At 47.3% G+C, this 25,790-nt stretch overlaps 2 protein-coding genes across 13 annotated transcripts in view; one reads left to right on the top strand and one right to left on the bottom strand.

Annotated features, from left to right (window-relative positions):
• The window catches only part of MPPE1 (metallophosphoesterase 1), a 17,916-nt gene extending 2,033 nt beyond the window's left edge, over positions 1-15,883 (top strand). For 2 of the 12 annotated variants that reach the window (XM_034642130.1, XM_034642131.1), the window contains 9 exons: positions 2,313-2,428; positions 2,972-3,355; positions 6,383-6,491; positions 9,800-9,903; positions 10,570-10,644; positions 12,248-12,356; positions 12,479-12,796; positions 13,621-13,761; positions 14,693-15,883. In XM_034642130.1, the coding sequence (XP_034498021.1) occupies positions 3,087-3,355; positions 6,383-6,491; positions 9,800-9,903; positions 10,570-10,644; positions 12,248-12,356; positions 12,479-12,796; positions 13,621-13,761; positions 14,693-14,875 (1,308 nt within the window). In that variant the 5' untranslated portion in view covers positions 2,313-2,428; positions 2,972-3,086 and the 3' untranslated portion in view covers positions 14,876-15,883. Of the gene's footprint in view, positions 1-21; positions 434-2,312; positions 2,429-2,971; positions 3,356-4,709; positions 4,756-6,382; positions 6,492-9,799; positions 9,904-10,569; positions 10,645-12,247; positions 12,357-12,478; positions 12,797-13,620; positions 13,762-14,692 lie in introns of those variants that run through there. The other 10 variants (XM_034642128.1, XM_034642129.1, XM_034642136.1 and 7 more) reach the window with 9 other exon arrangements.
• A 413-nt stretch (positions 15,884-16,296) lies between these two features.
• Positions 16,297-25,790, bottom strand: part of GNAL (G protein subunit alpha L) — a 39,301-nt gene continuing 29,807 nt past the window's right edge. Inside the window, exons 6-8 of the mRNA XM_034642140.1 lie at positions 23,461-23,591; positions 21,369-21,436; positions 16,297-17,676 (exon numbers count right to left, since the gene is read on the bottom strand). Coding sequence (XP_034498031.1) covers positions 17,530-17,676; positions 21,369-21,436; positions 23,461-23,591 — 346 coding nt within the window. The 3' untranslated portion in view covers positions 16,297-17,529. The remainder of the gene's footprint in view (positions 17,677-21,368; positions 21,437-23,460; positions 23,592-25,790) is intronic.

Genomic DNA, 25,790 nt, shown 5'->3' on the forward strand with positions numbered 1-25,790 from the left:
AGTCCTCTGGCTGAAGGGTCTGTATAGGGTATTTTTTCTGTCTTTATGGAAGAAAGGGCACAGATGCTTGAGGGAAGGGCAGGGACGCCCCCAGCCTTTGGTTTGCCTCCTGGCGCTCCTTATCTATCCTTATCTAAGCTGTCAGCCCAGAGGCAGAGGCCAGGTGGGGCCTCCGCAGGGTCAGGCCTGTGTGGGAGCTGGGCCCGCTGGGTCAGCCAGAGCTCGGGCCCTCTATGACTGCAAACCCCTGGCTTGTCTCTGTGCTGTCCTGCTCCCGTGGGTCCAGGGAAGCCGAGGGACTGCAGCTCTGCGTCCCCTCAACCTCTGACCCCCACTGTGTGCTATGTTTGGACGGCAGCCTTGTTCCAGGCTGCTCCTCCCCCCTGCTCGTGTTCCAGATCTTTGGATACTGAAACCAGCTGCTTGGATTAAAGTAAGTGTGTGTCAAGGAGCAATTATGAGGTCGTCATTCTGGTTTTCATCTCGGGAGTTTGGAGCCTCGAAAGAGCAAAGGTCTGCATGTTAGGAGAACTGTAGGGCCAGCCCCAGAAGGCTGGGCTCTTTCCTCTGGGCTCACCCTCTCACGTCTGAGGAAACATGAAGGTTTTTGGGAAGTTTCAGCAGCTGTGGTTAGGATTTCAGAAGACTGGGGGGCCTTTTGAAAGAAAGTGAGATAGTAACACCAAATGGTTGTTTCTGATGCATTTGATTGAATCAAACCAAAGGAAATGAGGCGGTGTTAAGAAATCTGTTCATGATTCCTCCGAGGCTCTCTCTCTTTCACGAGCATCACCCAAACAGAGGATCCATGTCCTTCGTCTCCCCGGTGAATGGTTACTAGGGGCATTTGTACCGCATTCCGGAGTGTGATTGCTGCTAGCTGGACGGCAGCAAGAGATGCGTCAGATTAAGCGCTGGCCTCACGGGGTGCAGTCATGTCCCAGGGACTGTGGTCCCCGAGTGGCCTGCGGCTGCCCTGGTTTGCACCAGCGCCCCATTTTCAGGATCCTTAATTCCACTTTCCCTCTCAAAGATATTTTGGTGGGAAGATAAAGTATCCGGTGATTCTAATTATGTGGCACGCGTGGCTCTTCCTTCAAGAAACCGAGGTGGCCAGGAGGCCCTAAGGGCGAGGACAGGGTGTGGCGTGGTCCCTGGTGGTGGAAGCACGTGATAAAGATAGTGTGGATGTTCGGAGTCGAATTCCAGGAAGAGCCCGTGATCCCGGGTTACACCCGCGGCTGCCTTTGACCTCCCTGGCTGAAAGGACACATTCACGGTCTGGCATTCCTGTCCGTTCCCTCTTCCATCAAGTACTTACTGTAAATATGGCCACTGAGAGCAGGAGAGGAAGGCTGAACCCTTGGGCCCACAGCCGTTCCTGCCCCTCCGATCCTGTGATCCTATCATTTCTCCTTTTCCGAGAAGCCCCAGGCGGGGGTGAGCCCTGGGTCCTCCAGCCAGCAGCTGTCTGCATTTGGAGAGTGGGAAGGGCATCTGTCCTTTATCACTTTCAGTTCTGAGGTTCTGTTTTAAACTTTTGGTGATGGCTCAAAATACACCTTTGCTCCCGTTTGTTTTTCTTTAAGATTTAAAAAATGTATCTTAAAGGTTGGTGGTTATATGGAATACCACTGTGCCGGAAGCTAGGGACTCTTGTAGGGACATCAGGCTTGTGTGCAAATGTGGACAGCTCTGGACACTGAATTTTGCAGAGATTATTTTAGAGCCTACAGGAGTGAGAGTGTTCCTGACTCCTTGCCTGTCAACCATATGAGGGTTCCTGGATTTATCTTAGAGAAGCACCCCCCGCACCCCAGAAAGGGATTGTCTATATTTACTGGCTTAGTTAGGGTCTGTGGTCACTGGCCCTCCAAGCCTCTCCTGCGAGACTTCTGGAGCTTCTCCCATGTGAGTTCTCTGCAGCCATCAGGTCACTTTAAAATCCCCGTCTGGAACCTGAGGTGAAGAACCGTAGTAGCATGTCACTTTTTTTTTTTTTTTTTTTTAGATTTTATTTATTTGAGAGAGAGCACACAAGCAGGGGGAAGGGGCAGAGGGAGAGGGAGAAGCAGGCTCCCCGCTGAGCAGGNGGGAGAGGGAGAAGCAGGCTCCCTGCTGAGCAGGGAGCCCAATGTGGGGCTCGATCCCGGGACCCTGGGATCATGACTTGAGCTGAAGGCAGATGCTTCACTGACTGAGCCACCCGGGCACTCTGCATGTCACTTTTTAACGCCCATTTCAGGTCACCCGCGTACCATCCTTTCTCTTCAGATGCGTCAAAAGTGGATGCTTTTTTTCTTTTTAAATAGGATACAGACTTCATTTACTATTCAGAAGAATCCATAAACATTGTCCCATAGAGAAACCACTGCACACAGATGTCTTCTCACAGAAGGCCATCCAGAATTGTAGGGCTCATTTGCAGGTGAAAACCCATGTTCGTGAAAACGTATCACCTAGATGCCATTGCCGACAGATGGGTGGCTCTGGGAGACCCTGGCCTCTGAGCCCAGAGTGGGATGTATTGCTCGCATCCCTGAAGCACATTGTCCGTGAATATTCGCTTCTTTTTTGGAGAAGTAATGTGGAAAAGTGATGGATTCAGAAGCAACATGGTACAGGGGGCTTCTGGCCTGTTGATTTGTAAGGTCCGGGACGGGTGGGAGTCAAGTTTTGGGAGTCATGTTACACTTAGTGATATTCGTTGACTGTTCCATTATGTCTCCTACTTTAACACCCTCTGGAGAGATTCTTATTTAATGACTTCCAAAGGGGTAGTAAAACTTTATCGTGTTAGTGGGAAGATCATTTTTATAACATAATCCAACATACTGTCCTTGTACAAGTCCTGGACACTTCATTTATTTGGGAATATAGGTGGGATTCTATAACTCATTAGTTCTTAATAGAAGGAGTGTTCATGGCATTATTAAGAGATGTAATCCGATCCTTTCTCTTTTCCCTGTAGGTACATGGCTAAGCCCTGGACCCCTGCTGCACCTTACCCAGGATTCCACAGTTCTCTTGTGGTCAATTCTTGATGGATTTCACTCCTGGATGCTGGCGATTCCGGGGCAGAAGACATGGCTCTGATCAGGCTGGGGTTTGGAAGGCAGCATTTTTGTCTGTTAAAGAGAAGGAGTTTCCTGATGTTGAAACTCGCAGCTCTTGTCTTTGCCGTGGTCCTGTTTTGTGAATTTTTAATCTATTACTTAGTGATCTTTCGGTGTGATTGGCCTGAGGTGAAAACTCCAGCCAGCGACAGTGGACAAAAGACTCTGAAAGCCATGTTTTTGGCTGATACCCACTTGCTTGGGGAAGTACGAGGCCATTGGCTAGACAAATTACGAAGGTAGGAGCTGCAATCAGGAATCTTTCTGAAATTCTACAGGCAAAAGGTGGATCCCTCTCCCTCCAGGTCAGGGTAGCCATTAGTTTTTTTCCTCTCAAAGAGAGACATATGGGGTATTTGACTTTTCCTTGAACATACTGTTTGCCGAGCATCTGTTANGAATCTTTCTGAAATTCTACAGGCAAAAGGTGGATCCCTCTCCCTCCAGGTCAGAGTAGCCATTAGTTATTTTCCTCTCAAAGAGAGACATATGGGGTATTTGACTTTTCCTTGAACATACTGTTTGCCGAGCATCTGTTATAAATTTATAAAGACCCAGGATTTGGGAGGCAGGTCTGGGTTTGAGTCTTGTGAGTTTGGACAAGTTCCTAGGGCCCCTCCAAGCCTGTGTCTGTAACTGGTTCATACCAGAGACTTCACAGGCTGTGTGAGGAAAATGCCCACAGCAAGGGCTGGCACATGGGTGTGGCCGGCCAGGGTAGCTTGCCCTTCTCCCCTGGGCAGCAGAGGAAACAGACCTGGGTTGGTGGTCCCCTCTCGCAGTCGCTGGTGTGTCGCTTTGAGCCGACTTGGTTTTTGCCTGCTCTGGGCAGCCGGAGCAGAGCAGATTTATGGCTGTCACCCTGGGGAGAGGATCAGGTCCTGTCTCTCCAACATAGACCGGCCCAGCACAGTCTACCTGCTTTCCCATCAGAAGGCTTATTTATTTATTTATTTATTTTTAAAGATTTTATTTATTTATTCGACAGAGATAGAGACAGCCAGCGAGAGAGGGAACACAAGCAGGGGGAGTGGGAGAGGAAGAAGCAGGCTCCCAGCGGAGGAGCCCGATGTGGGGCTCGATCCGATAACGCTGGGATCACACCCTGAGCCGAAGGCAGACGCTTAACGACTGCGCTACCCAGGTGCCCCCAGAAGGCTTTTTTAAAAAATTAATTGTGGGAAAGTATACATAACATAAAAGTTACCGTCATAAACAGTTTTAAGTGTATGTTTTAGCGGCATCACGTGCATTCACGCTGTTGTGCAGCCATCGCCACCAGCCATCTCTAGAATATTTTCTCCTTCCCAGACAAACTTGGTCCTCATTAAATACCGACTCCACATCCCTGTTCTCCCAGCCCCTGCACCCACCGTGCTACTTTCTTTCTCTCTGGACTTGGCTTCCGTCAGTCCCTCGTATAAATGGAGTCATACAGTATTTGTCCTTTCGAGTCTGGCTTCTTTCACTGAGCAGTATGTCCTCCAGGTCCCTCCGTGTGGGGGCAAGTGTCAGGATTTCCCTTTTTAAGGAGGAGTGATACTGCGTTGTATATTTAGACCACGTTTTGTTTCTCCGTTCATCTTTTGATAGATACGTCCTCCACCTTTTTGCTGTTGTGAATAATGGCCACCAGAAGGTGACTGATGGGGCTTTCAGCCACCAGAACAGCAGAGCTGTCTTCTTGCCCCTGGTGACCCCCCCACCCTGCCCCCTTTTCCTCACCGTGGCTGCATTTGTGCCTGCCTAAATGGGCCTTTATCCTCGTGAGCAGGAATATTCCTGGAGTACTCTGGGTACTTATGTTGAGTGGAAGGGTGAGAGGTGTAATGTCCCCAGGGGTGAGGGAAGAAGGCAAGACAGAAGAAGCAAAGATGGAGGGGCTGCCGTCCTTCTGTACTTGGAGTTTTAAACCAAATGAGGCATGAGATAGAGAAGGGCCAGGGTGAGACTTCCTTTGGCCTCATTTGGGCCTTACCGGTTGAGCTTTCTTCCCTGCTCTCTTGCTGCTACTGTTTCTAGATGCTTTCTTCTCCAGAGTGAATATCATTCAATCAAGAAAAACAGAACTTAATTCTGGAAGGTATCTGGAGTCAAGTGTGCACCGTGCGGCAGTTTACGTGGGGCCCGGACAGTCTTCTCTGACCTCAAATTACCTTCTCCTATTTATATGCCCTGGGATGTCACAGTTTCCTTTGGTAGGGGAGAAACAGCCAGGGAAGGGGGAAGAATTAAGATCCTTAGGAAAAGGGCACAGGTCAGAGTTGGTCAGGGAGAGGGGAGGGTGGTTCAAGAAAGCACTGATGTTTGAACACCTACTGTGTGTCAGTGCTGTGCTAGACACGTTACAAATCCTATCTCATTCAATCCCATAACTGCCCTGTGAGAGTAGGTTTTATTATTCCCATTTACCAATGAAGAATAGGAATCAGAAAGAGTAGGCGATGTTCTCAAGGCCGGACAAGGGGTTATGGGTGGAGCTGGCGTTTTAAAGCAGTTGCCTGTCAGGTTCTAGATTCCAGGCGCTTTTTTTTTTTTTAAGATTTTATTTATTTATTTGAGAGAGAGCGATCATGAACTGGGGGAGGACGAGGCAGAGAGAGAGAGAAGCAGACTCCCCACTGAACAGGGAGCTGGACGTGGGGCTCGATCCCAGGACCCCGGGATCATGACCTGAGCAGAAGGCAGACGCTTAACCTCCTGAGCCCCCCAGGCTCTTTTCGTTCCCTTGTCTTGCCTATGGGATGATTCCTTGGATGTCTGAAGTCTACAGGATTTATAGTTTTGATATTAGCTAGTCTGATTATCCCATTATCTTCCCCTGATTCTGAAGGCAGGCAGGAAGTTGAGGTTCTTCAAGAAGAAGTGAAACTTAAGGCAGATGCTACTATCTCCTTGGTGCAGTGCCGAATCTGGCTACACTAGCTATCTTTGGAAGCTACGTTGAGCTCTCCCTGACCTTTGGGGCTTGTCATGACTGAGGCATGGCTTCCGGGGTACAGTGTAGGATCTGATCTGTGGGTCCCACACAGGGGAAGTCAGCCTTTAAGATGTGTGGATGGGGCAGCCCGACTCTCCCTCCGGCTCGTTGTTCCCCATATTTAATCAGATATTGACTCTGACCCTTGCAAGCATGGCTGGGAATGCAGGGGTGGGGCCGTGGAAGGAGAATGGGGCCGTTCAGTTCACTTTTTAAATGGCCCATAAGACAGATCTAGGCTCCAGTAAGAGAGACTGATGCAGTGCTTTTTCCTGTTGACCTCAAGGGAGTGGCAAATGGAGAGAGCCTTCCAGACGGCTCTGCGGTTGTTGCAGCCAGAAGTCGTCTTCATTCTAGGGGACATCTTTGACGAAGGGAAGTGGAGCTCCTCCCAGGTAGGACCCTGTGATCTGGGCACCCTAATCCCGCTTTGAGGGTCCAGGACAGGGAGCCCAGAAAATCCATGAAACAGTATCTGTGAGGGTTGGAAGTTTTGCTTACACCAGCATTCAAAATGTATAATCCATCTTGAAGGTTATTGGGATCTGAATCTCATGCCAGTCTTGAGTTAGGCAAACTAGTCTTAGACAGTTGACCCTTGCACAGTGCCGGGTTATGGGCACTGACCTTGTGCAGTCAAAAATCTGTGTATAACTTTTGATTCTCCCAAAACTTAACTACTGTAGCCCACTATGGACTGGAAACCTTGCTGGTAACACAGTCAGTTAACACGCACTTTGTATGTTATGTGTATTCTAGTCTGTATTCTTACAATGAAGTCAGCTAGAGAAAAGAAAATGTTGCTAAGAAAATCGTAAGGAAGAGAAAATACCTTTACAGTACTATACTGTCTTTATTAAAAAAGTGCATGTATTAGCTGACACACGCAGTTCAAACTCTTGTTCGACTGTCAACTGTATTTGTTTGTGTAAGAAATAGGTAGATCAGTCAGAACTCACTTTGTTGAATGTACATTCCCATGAGCCTCTTGGGAAAGGGAAAAAGAGGCAAGGTGCGTGCAATTTCACTTGTCACCAAAGTTACAGAATACTTTTTGAAATGTAATTTGACTTTACACTTGGTTATTTAACCGTGAAATTATGAGAATTGTGCTACAAAAGTTACTTGCTGCTCTCCTTTTCTTTTTAAAAATTTTAAAAATTTATTAGAGAATGAGCTGAGGGAGGAGCAGAGGGAGAGGAAGAGAGAAACTCAAGCAGACTCCGTGCTGAGTGCAGAGCCCGACGTGGGGCTCGATCTCACAACCCTGAGATCGTGACCTGAGCTGGAATCAAGATTTGGATGCTTAACCGACTGTGCCACCCAGGCACCCCTCCTCTTAGCAGAAGGAGCCACGGGGGCCTGATATGAGGTTCCTGTGCCTTCAGGGGCTTCTGTCTGGGTGTTGAGGTGACATAAGCCTTACCAAAAAAGCATAACCAAAGAGAAAGGCTGTTGTTAGTTTAGCTGTCAAAATATTTTACTTATTATATTCCTGGAATTAATGGAAAAAAGAAAAAAGCTCTTTTGCTGCTTAGTTAAAAATCTTTGGTCATGAATGGTTTTAGGAGGGATTTTGGGGGGTGGGATATTTTTAAAAAATTTTTTATTTAAATTCAATTTAATTAACATAGAGTGTATTATTAGTTTCAGAGGCAGAGGTCAGTGATTCATCAGTTGCATATAACACCCAGTGCTCGTTACATCAAGTGCCCTCCGTAATGCCCATCACCCAGTTACCCTATCCCCCCACTCGCCTCCCCTCCAGCAGCCCTAGATTTAAGAGTCTCTTATGGTTGTTTCCTTATTTTCTGTTTTCATCTTACTTAATTTTTCCTTCCCTTTGTTACAATCCTCTGTTTTATTTCTTAAATTCCACATATGAGTGAAATCATGTGGTATTTTTCTTTCTCTGACTGACTTATTTCACTTAGCATAACACTGTCTAGTTCATCCATGTTGTTGCAAATGGCAAGATTTCATTCTTTTTGATGACTGAGTAGTATTCCATTGTGTGTGACACACACACACACACACACCCACACCCACATCTTTATCCATTTACCTGTTGTTGAACATTGAGCTCTTTCCATAGTTTGGCTGTTGTGGACATTGCTGCTATAAACAGTGGGATGCAGGTGCCCCTTCAAATCACTGTATTTGTATCCTTTGGATAAATACCTAGTAGTGCAATTGCTGGATTGTGGGGTAGCTCTATTTTTAACTGAACCTCCGTACTGTTTTCTAGAGTGGCTGTACCAGTTTGTAACAGTTTGCAGTGGGGTAGGATAGTTTTCAGAAAAGCTATTGGCATTTCCCAGGATAATCCAAAAGCTTTACGAAGAAAGTCTAGGTCCAGATCTGGTTAGAAATCCACTGTTTGGGGCGCCTGGGTGGCTCAGTAGGTTAAGTATCTGCCTTTGACTCAGGTCATGATCCCAGGGTCCTGGGTTCGAGCCCCGCATTGGGCTCTCTGCTCAGCAGGGAGCCTGCTTCTCCCTCTGCCTCTGCTGCTGCTCTGCCCTACTTATGATCTCTCTCTGTCAAATAAATAAATAAAATCTTAAAAAAAAAAGCAACCCACTGTTTATAGAGTCTGATAATTAAATATGAGATAATGGAAATACTATACGTAACAAGCAAATAGTTATAAAATGAGGTTGGATGTATATGTTGCTTTTGCAAATTAAGGATAGCATTTTATGTTTTTCTTCTATTTTTTTAAAAAAGATTTTATTTATTTATTTGAGAGAGAGAGAGCACAAGCAGGGGAGGAGGGGCAGAGGGAGAAGGAGAAGCCGACTCCCCACTGAGCAGGGAGCCAGACACAGGGCTCGATCCCAGGACCTGAGATCCTGACCTAGGCCAAAGGCAGATACTTAACCAACTGAGCCACCCAGGAGCCCCTGTTTTTGTTTTTCTAATTTTATGTTATTCTGATTTTATCTTATCTTAACTTTAAATATTATTCGTTAACGTGAGGTCTTTATAAATGTATTGGAAGCACTTTCCCTCTGGTATATTTCTCTAGATTGGGCCTTACTTAAAACTTTTAGGATAAAGTTGATTACTATCCAACTAAGTATTATCTTCCCTGTATTTGTCCGATGGATGTTTTTAGGCTTAAGAAGAAGAGCCAGAATGATACAAACATAATTCTCAAGCTTTAATAGTTAAATGTCAGAATAATGTTGAAATATCGGTTGGATTTTGTCTTTCTCTCCCCCACATCCTATCTGTCCTCATTCCCACAGTGGTAGCCACAGGGAAATGCTAAGATGAGGGATGTGTTCATCTTTGTCTTGGTTGAGACACACAAATTTACTTGACATTTCCTAAGAGCCTGTTCTTATCATGTGTCCAGATCTGGAATGATTATCAACCTGGGGTTCATGCATGAGTCGTCTTCAGGGGTCTTTTTAGGGGATCTTAAATTAATGGGTATATAATCGCTATCTAATGTTTTAATATGGGGGCGTCCCATTTAATTAAAAGCTGGCATCAAATTAAATAATTAAAGTATTAAGTCTTGGAAAAAGCAGGATGACACAGAATTGGAAATTCTCAGTTCTACGTTAACTCTGTGAGCATCTGGTTTGGACAGGGAAGTTAACTTCTCATCATCAGAATAGGAAGCATGTTGTTTTAGCCACAGGGAAGAGAGGGTTCTCTGGGTCTCAGCAGTGACCCATTTTTCCCGTAGGCCTGGGCGGATGATGTGGAGCGGTTTCAGAAAATATTCAGACACCCACGTCATGTGCAGCTGAAGGTGGTTGCTGGCAACCATGACATTGGCTTCCACTATCAGTAAGTAGTTCAGCGAAGCATTGCACCCTGAGAACTTCGTTAACTAGAACTTTAAACCTGCCGCCATTCAGCTGAGAGCCTTATTTGTGCTGGGGGGGGGCACTTGTTGTCCTTGAACGACGTAAGCCCTGGAGCATACACTCCACTAGGGCAAAGGTTTTGGTCTTGGCACATTTTACACCCTTAATGAATCTCTGTTGAGTAAATGATTTGTACGTGCCCTTGGGTGACTCTAACTTGAAACTTACCCTTAATGACCAATTATTTTCTTTGGGACTCAGAGAACAAGACCATTTAGCCTTTTGTAAGTAGTATTTACGTAGTGCTTATGATGTGTCAGCCTGTAATGCTGCTATAAACATCGGGGCTAAGCGCTTTACTTCCATGTATCAACTCATTTAATCTTTACAGTGGTCCTGTTCTTTTTAACCATTGTGCCAGTGAGGAAACTGAGGCTCTGGGGACTAGGTCACTTGCCCCCCGTCCCTGCAGTCACTCGGTGGTGGAGCTGAGATTTGCCCCCGAAGGCCCGGGGCAGCTGGAGCTGTCCCCTTACAAAGCTAGTCCCGCACTCAGATCCCAAGTTATTGCCTGTGTTTATGCTAACTCTTAAGAGGTCCTAAAATGGCTTTCTCTGAAAAGTGTTCTTTTTACAATTGAATATAGGATGAACGCATACAAAATAAAACGATTTGAGAAAGTTTTCAGCCCCGAAAGGCTGTTTTCTTGGAAAGGAATTAAGTGAGTATTATTTGTAAGTTCTTATGAAGCCCCTTCCATCCTTGGAACTTCATTTTCTAAGGGAGCTGTTGTTCCGGCTCAGAGCTGGGCTCCGTGTGGACTGCTGTACCGTTTCTGATGAAGGCACCGCCGGCCTCATCCCTCCCTGACGGTCACTGTCAGGGTCACCAGCCTGGTGTTCCTTAACAAGCTGCAAGTGGACCGGCCAGTTTGTGACTTGCCCTGGCCACTGAGGGCATTCCCTTCCTGCCCGCAGTGTCTCTGGGTGATAGAAAGCTCATCAGCCCACTCTGTAAAGGGGCATATTTTTATTCGTTCAAAATGTACTTTTTTCCCCTTTATGAAGGATGCTCCCGTGGGTATGCTGTCCCAGGATTTGGGGACAAAATTCACTGTCCTTTAGCTGTGCACCACCCCCACTCCCATCAGCCTTGATTTGTAGACCAAAGCCTCCCAACCCTTTTGTCTGACTGTGAGCACCAGCTCCCCTTCCATGTGGCCATTTTCGTGCTGTCTCCAGACCCTGTCGGGTCCGGGTGTGTGTTCGCGGTGCGGTGGACAAGACCATACATGTTGTTCTGGTTGCAGACCTAATGCAGAGAGAAGGTGGGAGAGGAAGGCTCTTCCTCTTTAGATCATGGCCCCCGTGGGTGTCCAGCGCGCGTGGCTTTGGCCATCGCAGCTCACTGGGTCCATCACTGAGGATCTGGGACACTCCCAGAGACCAGGTCAGGGGTTCTCCACCAATGCTCACTCCTTCCCTCCCTTTGCCCATAGGACTGAGCCTCTAGTAGCTTCCTTTCCTGAGTCCTATGAGGACTTGATGTAGTTCTAGTTCTTTTCCATAGGCGTAGAGTTTAAGAAACTTTTACACACTCATCATATTTCAGATCATTTGGTTAGTCAGCTCCTTATTGCTAAGATTCTTTAAATTTCAGGCAGTGTTTACTGACAGGTATCTTCTTCATGCCCGGTCGGTATGTGTGTAGGAAATAAAAGCACATTTAGTGCGAGTTTGTACGAATCTAATTAAGGTGAAGGGTTTGTAGGCGGCAACCATCAGGACTTTATCATCATCCTGCTTTGTACCAGTGAGCTCTGAGCACCCCCCCGCCGCCCCGTCTGCTGCGTGTACAGATGTTAGCGAATGTTGCCCGCGGCTCACTGTACGTCATGGTAACAGTATCTCACAGTTACCGAGGATTCTAGTGACAGGCGTGGTTGCCGTACTGCATGCAGTCCCTGCGAGTCAGTGGCGTGGGGGTACTGCTGTCTCCCCATCTTTACAGATGAGGCACAGGGTGAGAGGCTGAGCTCAGTGGTAGTCTGACCTCAGAGCTTCTGTAATCTGGGATTTCTCCCAAATCGAAGGTTAACACTCCTTTGACCGTGTCTTAGGCTCCCCTCCCAGTATAACGCTCTCGTGCTTTCTTCATACCAACTCGCACCTGAAACAGGTGAGTCGAGCTGAGGCTTAAGCTGTTCTGGGGCACGTTTCTTCACACTGTGGGTGCCCAGCCTTTGCTTCGCGGGAGCAGTGTTGCCAGAGTCCGGACTCACGAAGCGCAGGGGCCTGACTCTCCGCCCGCTCCCTCTGCCTCAGCTTTGTGATGGTCAACAGCGTCGCCCTGGAGGGGGATGGCTGCCACATCTGCTCTGAAGCGGAAGCCGAGCTCATCGAAATTTCTCGCAAACTGAACTGCTCCCGCAAGGTAGGAGAGCCGCTGAAGGCTCAGGAGCTTCTGTTGTGGCATCTTCTGGGGCCGGGGGAGGCGGTCGCTGCACTTTGTGTTTTGTCCCTCTCTCAGCTCCCTCTTCCTTTCCTGCCGCTTAGGGAATGCTGGCTTTGCCGGGTGAACTGATTTCTCCCCAGCAGGAACGTCGCTCGGGCCCGTGCCCGGACCCGCAGCTGCTGCCAGCGTCGGCCCCGGTGCTCCTGCAGGTGAGGGGGGGCCGTGCAGCGCCAGCTCCGCGGGCCCGAATGGCCAGGGCCTCCTGCTTACGAGTGACCCTCTCGAAATCCCGGCAGCATTTCCCACTCTACCGGAGAAGCGATGCCAACTGTTCCGGGGAGGACGCCGCGCCTCTGGAAGAGCGGGGCATCCCCTTTAAGGAGAGATACGATGTGCTTTCCCAGGAGGCCTCACAGCAGGTTTGCGGGGAGTGGGATCCCCACCCACCGACAGACAGACAGATGGCCGACAGACAGATGGCTGGCCCAGTTCCCGGCCTGGGGGCGGAGGGTAGGGGTTTGGCAACATCTCAGCTTTTCATGTCATCCTTTTGTTCCTCCACCCGCCCCCCGAATTCTCTTTTTTTTAAAGATTTTATTTATTTGAAAGAGAGAAAGCGAGAGACAGAGCACAAGCAGGGGGAGGGACATAGGGAGCAGACTCCCCACTGAGCAGGGAGCCCGAGGAGGGGCTCAGTCCCAGGACCCTGGGATCATGACCTGAGCCAAAGGCAGACGCCTAACCGACTGAGCCACCCACGTGCCCCATGTTTCCTAATATCAGGTTCATAATATCTTCAACTATTATTTATTCAGAGTTTTTTTCATCACCTTAAATGTATTTGAAAATGTGAATGGAACTTATAAGAGTTAATTTTGGGGGACTTAATTAAGATGTACTTACTTCTATATGTTTATAAATACATTTATATTATACAAACGCCTATTTGTATAATGTATGATATACTATGTAATAAAATATAAATATATTTATAAAAATATTTGTAAAAATATTTGTAAAAATATAAAATATGAGATAAGAAGGATAGATTCTCCCTCAAAGCCTGAGCTTACTTTTGATAGGCTCTAAACCAACCAAAGGATCTTAAGGAAAAAATAAAAGCCCTCAACCAAGTAAGGGTTTTATATTTAGCTTCATGATATAAGGGGGTGGCCTGGCACTGGGCCCCAAGGGGGCTCTGTCCATGCACTGACCGCCGGTTGCTGTCCCCCGGGTGTGGTAGCTGCTTTGGTGGCTCCGGCCACGCCTCATCCTGAGTGGCCACACGCACAGCGCCTGCGAGGTGCTCCACGGGGCGGAAGTCCCTGAGATCAGCGTGCCGTCTTTCAGTTGGAGGAACAGAAACAACCCCAGCTTCATCATGGTAATGTGAACGTTTATTTTCATCTGAACGCTCTCATAGAAGGATTGAAATCAACACAGTAATCAACTATTTAATTGCTGCAATCTGTAAAAACTTACAAACTGTAAATACAGACGTACCCTGCTCCCCTCGCACACTTGGTTTGATCCACTGACCCCTGTCTGCACGCCTCTCTGGGGACACGAGCATGGCACTGCCCTGGAGGGAGTGGGGGCGGGGCATCCTGCAGAGTGTGTCATCTCCATGGGCCGCACCGCTCTCAGGTAGTAGGCTGCGCATTTTTAATGTTCTAAGGAAACAGGATCCTGTCTTCATTGGCTGTGTGCCCTCATCTTGTGGCATGGCAGGAGAAGGCTACAGGTCTTGCAAGTTGACTCAACATGTTGTTTCAGTTAGCGGCCACTTTTACTTCATGAAAAGATGGGGAAACCCTCATATTTTCAAATTCAAAGTAAATGAGACCATTCCTCGGTGTCGTTCCACATCACAAAAACGTCTGCAAAAAAAGCCCACCGAGGTGCCCCGGGTAACCGGTTGCTTATTTTAGCATGAAGTGGCATGAGAAATGGCCTTGTAGTCCTTGTTTCTCAGTGACCACTGATGTAATCTCTATGCCCCTTGCATCTCTGTCGTGTATGCCCACTGCATTTTAGAGGGACCTGCTGTGCCAGGGGCTAGTTTCAATGAAGAGCTCAGCTCCACTCAGCACGCTAGGAGCCTTCCCTTCATGTCTCCAACCAGTGCTTGTGGTTGGTGGGTGGTGGCTTGTGGAGGCTGAAGGCTGTGCCCCTTCGTCTCGGGAGGAGAGCCACTTCCTGGCCTGACTTGAGTCAACCAAGATGGCTGCCTTTCCTCTGTTGTGTCTAAGTCTGTTGGGTGGCGCTGTGGGAGGGCTCTCACTGCAGCATTAACATTCTCGTTTCCTTTCTAGGGCAGTATGACACCCACAGAGTACGCCCTTGCCAAGTGCTACCTCCCCTACGAGGACACCGTTCTGGCCACATACTGTGTAGCAGCTGGGCTCCTGGTGGTCCTCATATTAGTTCACTCTGAGCTTCTACCCTCACCTTTTCTTTTTGGCTGGAACCTGCTCAGAAAATTTAAGACAACGTGAAGAGCAGGAGACTTTTGTATTTCGTAATAAATAACAAAGCCAAAGAAACTGGACCTTGGGCAGGGCTCACATGAGCTGAGATCAAAGGAGGCTGTCTTTACACACATCGCAGAAATTGTAAATCACGGATGCGAATTCCTGCAGAATAAATAGTTGATTGTACTGTTCTCATGCTATAAAAATGGAACATGTACGCTACAACAGGTCTGTTTTCTCATTTTATCAAATATATGTATAATCAAAGATCGTGTCTGTACAATATGTAAAAGCTATTAAAGTCACCGCTTGCATGCACTAGACTGTCCTACCTTCCCCAAGATGGAGCTGGCGGCCCGGGAACACACTCGGGAGTGTGTGTGAACACACGCTGGGTTGCTTCTGTCCCCCTACGAAGTGGTCCTCACAGTCTTAGATATTATAAAGCTGAACACTTAAAATAATAAAAGCACAGATGCCACAAGCAGGAATATATTGTTTTCGCAGACTTTTGTACTTTCTGTGCTAATAATGGAATCAGATTTTTAGAGAAGTGTAATTTTCTCTCCAGCAGACCAGGCTGTTAAATCTGAATGTAATGCCTGTCATGATCCAAAGAAACTTGAGAAAAGGACTGGGAAGGGGCTTTTGGTATTTACAAATGAATATGTTTCGATAATCTTCAGCCAGATAAAATGTGTTCTTTCTGTGTGCCTTTTCCGAGCCTGGCTCTGTGTCTCAGTAGGCACCTCAGTTGCAGGGGAACTGCTGGGTGATAATGGAGATAACAGCACCCAGCTTCTCTGTTCGTGCACACGTGGGGGTGCAGCTCTGCAGTTCTTCCCGTTGTACACTGAGAGCACAACGGAAAGGAAATAATCTCCACTCTGTGTGTCGCATTTCATATCAGAGTTTTACGCGACAGGGATGAGAGGGGCAGGAATTTAGTGATGCTGACATAAATTACGTGTTCACTACACTGATCGTCTGGAAAGTTGTCATCCTTTCTTCCCTGGAACAGTCGTATTTAAATCTGGATGCATTCGTAAAGGATTATACAATGCTGCCTTCTAGAATAGACTTTAAAATATTAAAGACCAAAAGGAAATGAAGTGACGTCAGCTAGGCTGTCACTTCTGGATTTGTATCGTTGAAATATAACTTTGGACATCTTTGCAGATTATCTGGGACCTAAGAAAACTACCCTCCAAGCTGTGGCTGTGGATAGACTATGAATCATCACTGCTCCGGTGATCCTCACTTTCTAGATACTGTCCTGCGTTAGAACTTGTGAGGGTGCGTTTGCAGATCTTTCACGTGTGACAAACAGCCATAGACTTTGACTTTGCATTTCAAATAAAGGTGGTAATAGTTCTGCTTCAAGAGGCAAATGGAGATGCTATCCTTTGATTCTCTCAGGCCAGATACAAACACTGACACCCCTCCCTCTCCTCCTTGCTGTTTGTTTACAACAGAAACTGTGGTCAAGTGAGTGGTTCACAAGCTTTGACCAAGGGAATGCTTGGCCTCGTTCTACTCACGAGAGCTTGTAAAAGTCTTTAAATTGCAAAATAATCAAAAGACATATTGTCTGGAGGAAAAAAATCCTTGGTTTCTGAAGGAAGCTTGTGATGTGGGGACAAAATTGTAAGATGTGAATGATTCATGTGTATGATTTATATATGTGTATATATATATTTAATCAAGGATATTTTTAAAAGCACTAACCTGATAAAATACCCTAAATTCTACAGATACCATTCTCTTTTTTAGAGCAAGCAACAGGTAATGTTGACATTTAGCTGTTCAACAAGATAAAAACACGTTTCTTTTACAGATAGAGCCATAATCAAGGCACGAAGACCTACAAGGATTTTTTAAGTAGTTATATAAAATAATGTTACATTTGGTGGTTTGTACAGTTATAATAAACCAGCCATAAAATAACAACAACAACAAGATACGGAAAGAGACTCTTGTCCAAGCATAGTCAATAGTCGAGAATCATTTTGAGACAGGACGCACTGCAGCTGTGCGTGTGATAGGTTTTCCGCCTAAATGTAAAAGGCTCAAAGTAGGTCTAATGTAATGCCTGAGCTTGGCAGCGACTCAAATATGACTGAGAAAAGGGTTTCTCTCCACTCTATGACTTGAGGTCCGTCCTAGCTCTTGGGCCAACGAGGCTCGGAAGGGGCGGCCACGTGTCCGCCTGACCGCATCGTACCCCTGCCTCTATAATTGTGCTTGATAATTCAGAAAAAAGTGCCATTCCTCCCCCATTTATCAAGCTCCTGCTGAGTCCATGGAGCACTGAGTGGATGATGAAGAGGGGCCCTCCCCCGGAAAGATTTCACTGCAGCATCACCCGCCTGAGAGTGGTGGTCCGCAGTGACACAAATGGGTGCAGGTGCGGGCACCAGGGAAGGTGGTGTGCTCAGTGAAGACAAAAACTACAAACCAAACCTGAGGGGGACAGAGGTAGCCAGAGGCTTGGTGGTCACACACGAGCCAACACAGAACAGGACAGGTGGCAGCCAGATGAGACTGGGAACTCCCCACTTTCGACCATGGCTTGGGGTTGACAGTCCTGGAATAAACGCTCCACCTGGCAGGGTGGCCAAGGGAGGAGGGGCAGGCGGAGAGAAGGTGTGAGAAGGCGCCCCCCCCCCCGGGCGGCCTCACAAGAGTTCGTACTGTTTGAGGTGCATCCTCTGGATGATGTCACGGCAGTCGTTGAACACCCTGCGAATATTCTCGGTGTCCACAGCACAGGTGAAGTGTGGATAGCAGTAATGCTTGCCGTCCCCTGTCGCAGTGCTGATCCTCTGCAAAAAAAGAAAAAAAAAAAAGCCGTCTGGGTGGCAGGGCCCTGGCCGCCATGCCCAGACGTACGTAGGAACACTGCTGCCAACCCATTAATTCTTGGAGAAAGACCAAGGCAACAGGTTGACCAAAGACAAGAGGATCTGGGGTTGTGGTTGGTTTGACACAGGAACACTTAGCTGTGAGGACTGTTTAAATACTGCACACCGCTGGAAACTCAAAGAACCTTCTGCCCATAGAAGCTTAGGGTTCAGTTGAGATAGAATATACATCTAAAAGACAGCCACTGAGAGAAATGAGGGTAGAATTTTCCAGAAATGCATGTCAGTCCTCAACCAGCGCTATCAAATGGAACTTCCTGCGAAATGGAAGTGTTCTGTATTTGCCCTGCCAGTACGGGAGCCACTATTACTAGCTGATGCAACAGAGAAGGATTTTTAATTTAATTTGATTAAGTTTAAATATCCACATATGGCTAGTGGTTCCGTGTGGATCGCACAGCAGTCATACTGCCCCCTCCTCCACCTAGAACTTGAGTGTTTCCTGGGGGCGTCCCCTGGTGAGCAGTGGGAGGCTCGTGGCTTTTCTCCCAGAGGAGAAGCGGCATGACTGGCCATCATTCACAAGGACATCATGGAGTGACATGCCCATGTGCATTGGGAAGCTAAGTGGGGCCACGTGGAGAGAGGCTGTCATGGGCTAAATTGTGTCCTCCCCACACCAATTCATATGTTGAAGTCCTAACCCCCAGCATCTCTGAGTGTGACTATTTGGAGACAGGCTCTGTTTTTCAAGAAGTAATTTCTGCTAAAATGTGGTCATGTGGGCGGGCACTAATCCAGTAAGACAGGTGTCCTCAAAAGAAGAGAGGAGATTGGAACGCACACACACAGGAAAGGCCATGTGGAGACACCATGCGAGGACACAATGAAAAGGTGACATCTACAAGCCAAGGGGGAGAGGAGGCCTCAGGAGAAGCCAACGCTGTTCACAGCTTGATCTCAACTTTTAGCATCCAGAAGTGTCAGAAAATGAATGTTGGGTAAGCCCCCACTCTGCGGTGCTTAGGGCCACCTCGGCTGGTGAACACAGAGGTCATGTGGAGCTTTCTTGGTAGGTGCCCAACGGGATCCCTGGATGTCCTCCTCGTCTCCCCTCCCACCCCTTTTCCTGCAAAGCATCTTGGGAATCGGCTGTCGGAGAGAAACCGAGACCCCTGCCGGGCTGTCTGAAGACGTTCCTCAGGTTATGAAAGTCCTCCTGGGAGGACAGACTTATTTTGAGCAATCGTCAGGCTTCTCTTGAGCAATTACAGTTTTTACAAGACTGATGGACCTGAAACGTGTGGAGTAGGCATCTCTGGAGCCCTACAGCCCTGGGTGGGGGAACTGGCACCGGGGGTGGGGGGAAGCACGCAGTGGGCCAGGGAGAAACAGGCCTCCCTCCGAAGCTCGGAGAGTGTGTCTCTGCCTGGAGCAGCACGGACGTAAGCCAGAGCCATTACAGAGGTGGCCGCACTTCGTGCATCTCTAAACACACTAAACGTTTTCTAACGTTTCTAAACATTCTTGTTTTGAGTGATAGAAACACGCTTGCCAGGGAAAGCTGGGCCATCCCACACTCTGCTTGACTGGCCCACCTGAGGCTCCAAGGCTCGGTCTCAGGAGATGAGATTCAGGGTAACAGAAAATGAAGGGGAGCTCATAGAATAGCAGGAGGAGAAGCCCGGTTCCAACACACAGGCCTCTACCAGATGCCAGGGCATCGAGACACAGGGTGCCGTCCTCACGCTCTGCCTTTGAAACCTTCTGCTCTCAAAGATCTGGCGACGCCTGCCCTGGAGGCCCCTCCAGCCCAGGTCTGGGTGTGGATTCCAGTCTGAGGGCGACCAGGGGGACACCAGGGGCTGACCACCTGGCCCTCCCTCCCTCCTGGCTCCTGGCTCCCTCTGTTCTGAGCTCCTCCTGCTCTGGGGTGTTTTGGGCCTCACCATTGTGGCAGGAAGTGACCCTGACTGGGACAAACCTGGTGGCCAGTGCCGTCCTCATGTGAGGACTTGCAAGGAGAACGCTCGCAGTGCCCGGCCCTTTCTCACTGAGGGGCTCTTCTCCTTAGCCTTCCGCCTTCTCTGCCCACGCCCACCTTTCCCTCCTCAAGGCCAGGTCCCCCCACGGACCTCTCCCTCTCTCGTCTCAGGGGCTTTTATTGCCAAAGTTATTGTTTTGCCCACATTTGCTCCAGTCCCGTTTCGATACCAATCAATAACCACGTCTGCAGCCTGCCCTGCTGTCTTCTAACCTGGGGTCAAAACTCCCCAGAGGACTCACTGACCCAGGCAAATTCCACCATAAAAAATGGAAGTCAGTAACCCCTAGGCTTTTATTTCCCTGACTTGCAAACTGCACACAAGCCAGGTTGCATCCACTGTTAGAGCAGAAAAGGTTTCTGCCCAAGATCCGAATGGTGGGGGCATGGCCGTTCATTCTGGGAGGGGGTAGCTCTGTTTCTCATCTGTAAATGCATAATGTGCACACTTAGTTAACTTTCAGTTCTCATTAGAACAGCATTTTATGGAACGCTTTTTATGTGTTTTTCTATTTTATGGTCTTGCAAGATGCTTCTCAAAAAGGGAGGCTGCGATATGCTACGTACTACCCTACCTTACTGAAGAGATTCGCCGTGCACACCAGCACAGCAAAGGTTCTGGACGGTCTGACAGCAGAGAAACCTGTCTCGCTCGATTGACACGACCCTTCCCGGACTTCGTCACTGCAGGGCCCTTCCCTGTGCTACCTGTTCAACTCCGGGGAAACACTGTGCATCAGAACTCACTTTGGGGACTTGTTTTTTTTTTTTTTTCCTCCTTTTTACTTCCTCACTCAGTATAGGATTCAGGAGGCAACCAACAGGGGCCATGGTGGGAAGAGGGTAGAGAAAAAGTTCCCCTGAGGAGTCAGGCTGGCACCTGATCCCATGGAAACGCCAGGCACGCTGCGGACCATGCCCGCTGCAGCCTGGGCTGCCTCCCACCTCTCCAGAAGCACACAGTCCACCTGTCCCGTGCCATCCTTGGTGCTGTGGCATCTGCTAGTGTCAATCTAGTAAAAACTCACAGGCAGCTACACGCTGCACGTTATTCAAGAGACTACGGACAGATGGATGGATGGATGGATGGATGGATGGATGGATGGATGGATGGATAAATAAAGCAAATGTGGAAAAATTTTACCAGTTGGTCAGTTTGGGTGAAGAGTATGTGGGAGTAAATTGTGTAAGTCTTTCACTTTTTATGGAAGTTTGAAATCATCTCAAAATAAAAAGTAAAAAAAGAGAAAGATCTGAATTTGTCTGAGTGTCTGAATTAGCCTCCTGGTGAATGAAGGGGGAGGTCTGTTAAAGGTCTCTTTCCTTTTGGAAAATACAACAGGTGAGCAGAGTCTGTCTCGTCCCAGTGCCATTCCCTGGGGCCTTGGGCACAGCGGGAAAAGTGCTGTGCTCCCTGTTCTTGCTCAGAAGCTGCGTGACCTGAGGTGAGAGGTCCAAACTCTCTGAAACTCAGTGTAGCTCAGCCTTCGTCATCTCTTACATTTGGGGGGAGATTCAATGAGATCATGAAAGGGTGAGTAATATGTAAATTGCAAAGAACAATATACAACGCTAAGTTGGTAGGAAAACAAAGAATCAAACTGCTTACCAAAAACAGGTCTCGGATAAAGAACTTAGCCCGTGTCACTTTGGGATCTTCTCCTGCATCTGGTGTTGCTGTAAAAATGACAAGTGGAAGTTAGTTTAAATAGTCTGAAACAAAAACACAACTCTATGGAAAATAGAGGAGGAATTACCAAGCTGGGCTACCACACACCCACAGTGCTGAAAGACGCTTGCAGCAAGGCAAAAAGCGAAAACGTAACTTTATTTCTCTCCTTCACCTCTGAAGAAAGTTTTGTTTTTGTTTTTGGTGGTGGGGGAAGACTCCCACTCAGATAAAATGAAAGCATGCCACTGAACACTGACCAACCCCACAGCTGCCTTCCCCTTCAGAGCTCGGAGAGAAGATTCCAGAGGCTGTGGTTTTAGCAGTGGTTGTGCTCGTTGGTCTGCATGCTTTTCCTTAGCCTTGTTCTAGGGAAGACCACCCCTTCACTGTTCGACCTCCGATTCAGGCATTTGGAGCCTTATATGAAATCAACTGTAGTGACCTGATTCTCCCACGCACAATCTAAGGTCATGGGATCATTCAACATTTTCTGTGGCCCCTGAAATCGACTTTCTTAAAATCTAGGCTTCACTGCACGCTCTCATTACTCTCTTTCTTCTCTTGCAACTACTATGATTATATCATTACTCACACACAGCAGGTGGCGGGGGGCGCCTCAGGGGATGAATCAGGTATGAACCGCAGACCTGCCATGCTTGGCCCAGGCAGGTGCCTGGGTGGGCTCAGTACAGAGGGGAGGGAGGAGGGGGCAGGGAGGGGAGCACGGGATCCACGGAGGGTCGTGGTGGGGAACCTAGCTTGTACTATTTCCTGACAGGCCAGGTTTGGCTTCGGCGTGTGGTGAGATTAAGCCCGTGTTGTTAGGGATCATTAGTAGGGCTGGGGCTGTGTTTCAGAAAGATTTTGGCAGAAATTCAAGAGAATTTTCTGGAAAGTTGAGGAGCAGAGTAGGGAGCCTGGGCAGGACGCTGTCTTGACCAGATCCAGAGCTGAGAAGAGGCGAGCGAGGGCCAGGACCAAGACAGAGAGGAGGGAAAGAAGGAAGAGCACGTCACAGTGGACGCCTGAGTGTTGACTGTCTAGGGCACAGGGCGCTGGGGCCTGGCTCCCGGGACAAGAAAGAAGGCCTGGCTTGCTGGGGGCCGTAGTCGAGGAATGAGACGGCAATGCCAGCCGACCTCTGCGGGCTTCTCTTAGGCCGTGGGCTGGCCAACAGACTGGCCGAGGTTAGCGTGAGGATCACTGTGAATTTTCTTTACTTCTTACCTGAGTTTCCCTGAGTTTCTAGGAAAGTTCCTTTCGTTCTGCTTTATCCAATCGGAGGTTCAGATTTTAAGAAGTGGTATCATTTCACCACAAATAAATCCCTGCTACCAGGTGGCCCAGCGTGCGCTGAGAACCGAGGAGCAGCAGTGGGAAACGGGGTCTGCCCGGGGCGGGGCCTTTCGGGATTTAGCACTGAGAGCCCCCCCTCCCCTAGTCCCTGAACCCCACAGGCGGCTGGCCAACCTGGTGGTGGCCAGAGCCATTGCTGGGGACATGAGAAGTGGACATCGTGGCTGAAAGCGTGGGCTTGGGCATGAAGTTTGAGAGGCTGCCTGTCCTGGGGGGCTCTACCTGAGTGACCTTGAACAAGTAACTGCCTCTCTCAGTTCACTTTCCACAGGAAAACAGGCAAATAACAGAAAGGGTTATTTCTAGGGTTACAGTGGTGGCGGGGTACAGTGGGTATAAAGGGCTGATACAGTTCTCAGCTCACGACAGACCCAACCAAGGCACCGAGAGACAGAACTGAATTCAGCCAATGACATACTCCCACCCAAAAGTGCCCTGTCTCCTCTTGCTCGGTTTGAATAGAAAGTCAAACCTTGACATTTTTACACATGGAATCTGAAATAGGACATTTTAATATGCTAGTACTTTAAGGTGGGGCAGTAGTCCAGAGGATTGATTCAAATTAATTGAATTCCCTAAAATCATCAGAACTGTTTGAACTATAGTAACAGGCCTATTAAAAAAAAACAACAAAAAACATTTTCCTTAGGAAAAACCAGTTTTGAAATCTCACCATCTTCAGGAACAGTATAATTTGCATACTCTGGGAAATAATCTTCAATTTTTGATTTCCCTGCCAAGACTTTTTCTGCCAGCATATCCTGTTTGTTCAAGAACAAGATGATAGAAATGGTCCGCAACCACCTGAAAAGAGAAACATGCAAAGTTCACATCCGCCAGTACGGGAAAGTACCTGTAGCATAGGGGTTACTTGCTGAAAAGAACAACACTGCCATCTTCCTGAAATGTGTAGGATTTAGAATTCTTTGATATACCAATCTCGTGGACCCCTACTCCAGCTGCAAGCAAGACATCCTTATAATAAGTAAACCTTATAATAAATATACATAGTTGATTCAGCAGTTCAGTATTTTCTTTTTTTTTTTTTTAAAGATTTTATTTCTTTATTCGACAGAGATAGAGACAGCCAGCGAGAGAGGGAACACAAGCAGGGGGAGTGGGAGAGGAAGAAGCAGGCTCATAGCGGAAGAGCCTGATGTGGGGCTTGATCCCAGAACGCCGGGATCACACCCTGAGCTGAAGGCAGACGCTTAACAATTGAGCCACCCAGGCGCCCCGTCAGTTCAGTATTTTCTAATTCATCTTTACTGGGAATGTAATTTACTGGCACCAAAGCTAAGGTTTATTTATGCAATAAACACACCTGGATTTTTGCGATGCAGTTCACTAATAGAGGGTGGGAAAACGAGACGTTAGAGTGTTAATAACAACAACAAAATACATGAGCCATTAGCTAATCCCACAGAATGTAATTTGTAGCCGTATCGGTTCTTCCGGCGCTGAGTCTGAGCTGACCGAAGTTCTCCAGGGTGGAGGAGGATGGTAGACTTCGGTCAAGACCACGGCATTGGACAAGCTAAGGCGAGGGGCTCAGGTACAGTGACAGTGAAGGATGGGAAGGTTCTCTCTCTGTTTTGTTAAACAGACACTGAGAACGGGCTTAGATGAACTCAGTAGGCGCCTCAGCAAAGCCTTTGTAAATTCTCTTATTTCAAAGGAATCAAGCTGATGATTGGCGCAGAGGAATGTTACCATGAAGTAGAAATACAGTCCATGCTTCCTCCGAAGGGAAATAGCTTTACTGTTCCTTGTTATAAAATACAGAATCCTGGTAAAAATGAATTTTTAATTATAGCAAAACTAATATGTAGAAAAAAATCAAATGTAATTACACCCAGAGGCATAACTAGATAACTAGAACTGTTATCTTTTTACTTCCAGGTTTTTTCCTATCCTCAGACGTATTTATAAAAAGATCATGGTGTTTCTAAATCTGCTTTTTCATTTAACAACATTGTGGTCATTTTCTCATGTGACTGTGTGTGTGTTTACATATATATATAGAGAGAGATATATAATATGTGTAAATATTATATATAACATAGATATATTTATATATATATAAATTTTTAATGATGCCAAAGTATTCCTCTGTATATCCAGTATTTCCTGATTCTTTTCCTTTCTCATTGTCTTAATAATACACCACTGAGAACAGTTGTTGAACACTTTTGATAGAGAAATACTTCTCTGATAAACCTAATGTTTTGCAAGTTCAGCTTAATGTTTCCTGTCCTCCTTGGTGATATTTCTTCTTAAATTGTTCAAAAGATACTTTGATTTTTATTTATTTTTATTTTTATTTTATTTTTTTAAAAGATTTTATTTATTTATTCGACAGAGATAGAGACAGCCAGCGAGAGAGGGAACACAAGCAGGGGGAGTGGGAGAGGAAGAAGCAGGCTCATAGCGGAAGAGCCTGATGTGGGGCTCGATCCCATAACGCTGGGATCACGCCCTGAGCTGAAGGCAGACACTTAACTGCTGTGCCACCCAGGCGCCCCGATACTTTGATTTTTAACTATATACGTGTGTGTGTGTGTGTGTGCGCGCGTGCATTTACTGGGTACTCCTTTCTAAAATGATCACTCTTTGCAACAGTAGCAATTTCAAACTTGATTATGCTGTGCTTTTGACCTGTAAGGGATCTTCTCGAGATCATCTGGTTATTTGTGGATGGTCCTTTCTAAACTTCAAAAACCAAACAAAACCAGTTTGAACCCTAGATATAACCTTGAGCTCTGAAAACAGGTATTTAAATTTTCTTGACAAAGCACTATCAGAGTGTCATCAAAGAACACTCCCCATATCAGGTGTGTCTAGACATGAGATGGACCAAAAGAGATCCTGCTAACGGTTCTGGATTTATCAGGACAGAAAGAATGAATATGCCTGGAGAAGAAAAATGAAAGTGAGCTGAGTGGTACTTTTAATGAAAGAAAATTTGCAATTTTCAGAGGTGCAACGAATTTCTTATTTTTT

This window comes from Ailuropoda melanoleuca, chromosome 14 (genome assembly GCF_002007445.2).
Source record: "Ailuropoda melanoleuca isolate Jingjing chromosome 14, ASM200744v2, whole genome shotgun sequence".
Taxonomy (NCBI): domain Eukaryota; kingdom Metazoa; phylum Chordata; class Mammalia; order Carnivora; family Ursidae; genus Ailuropoda; species Ailuropoda melanoleuca.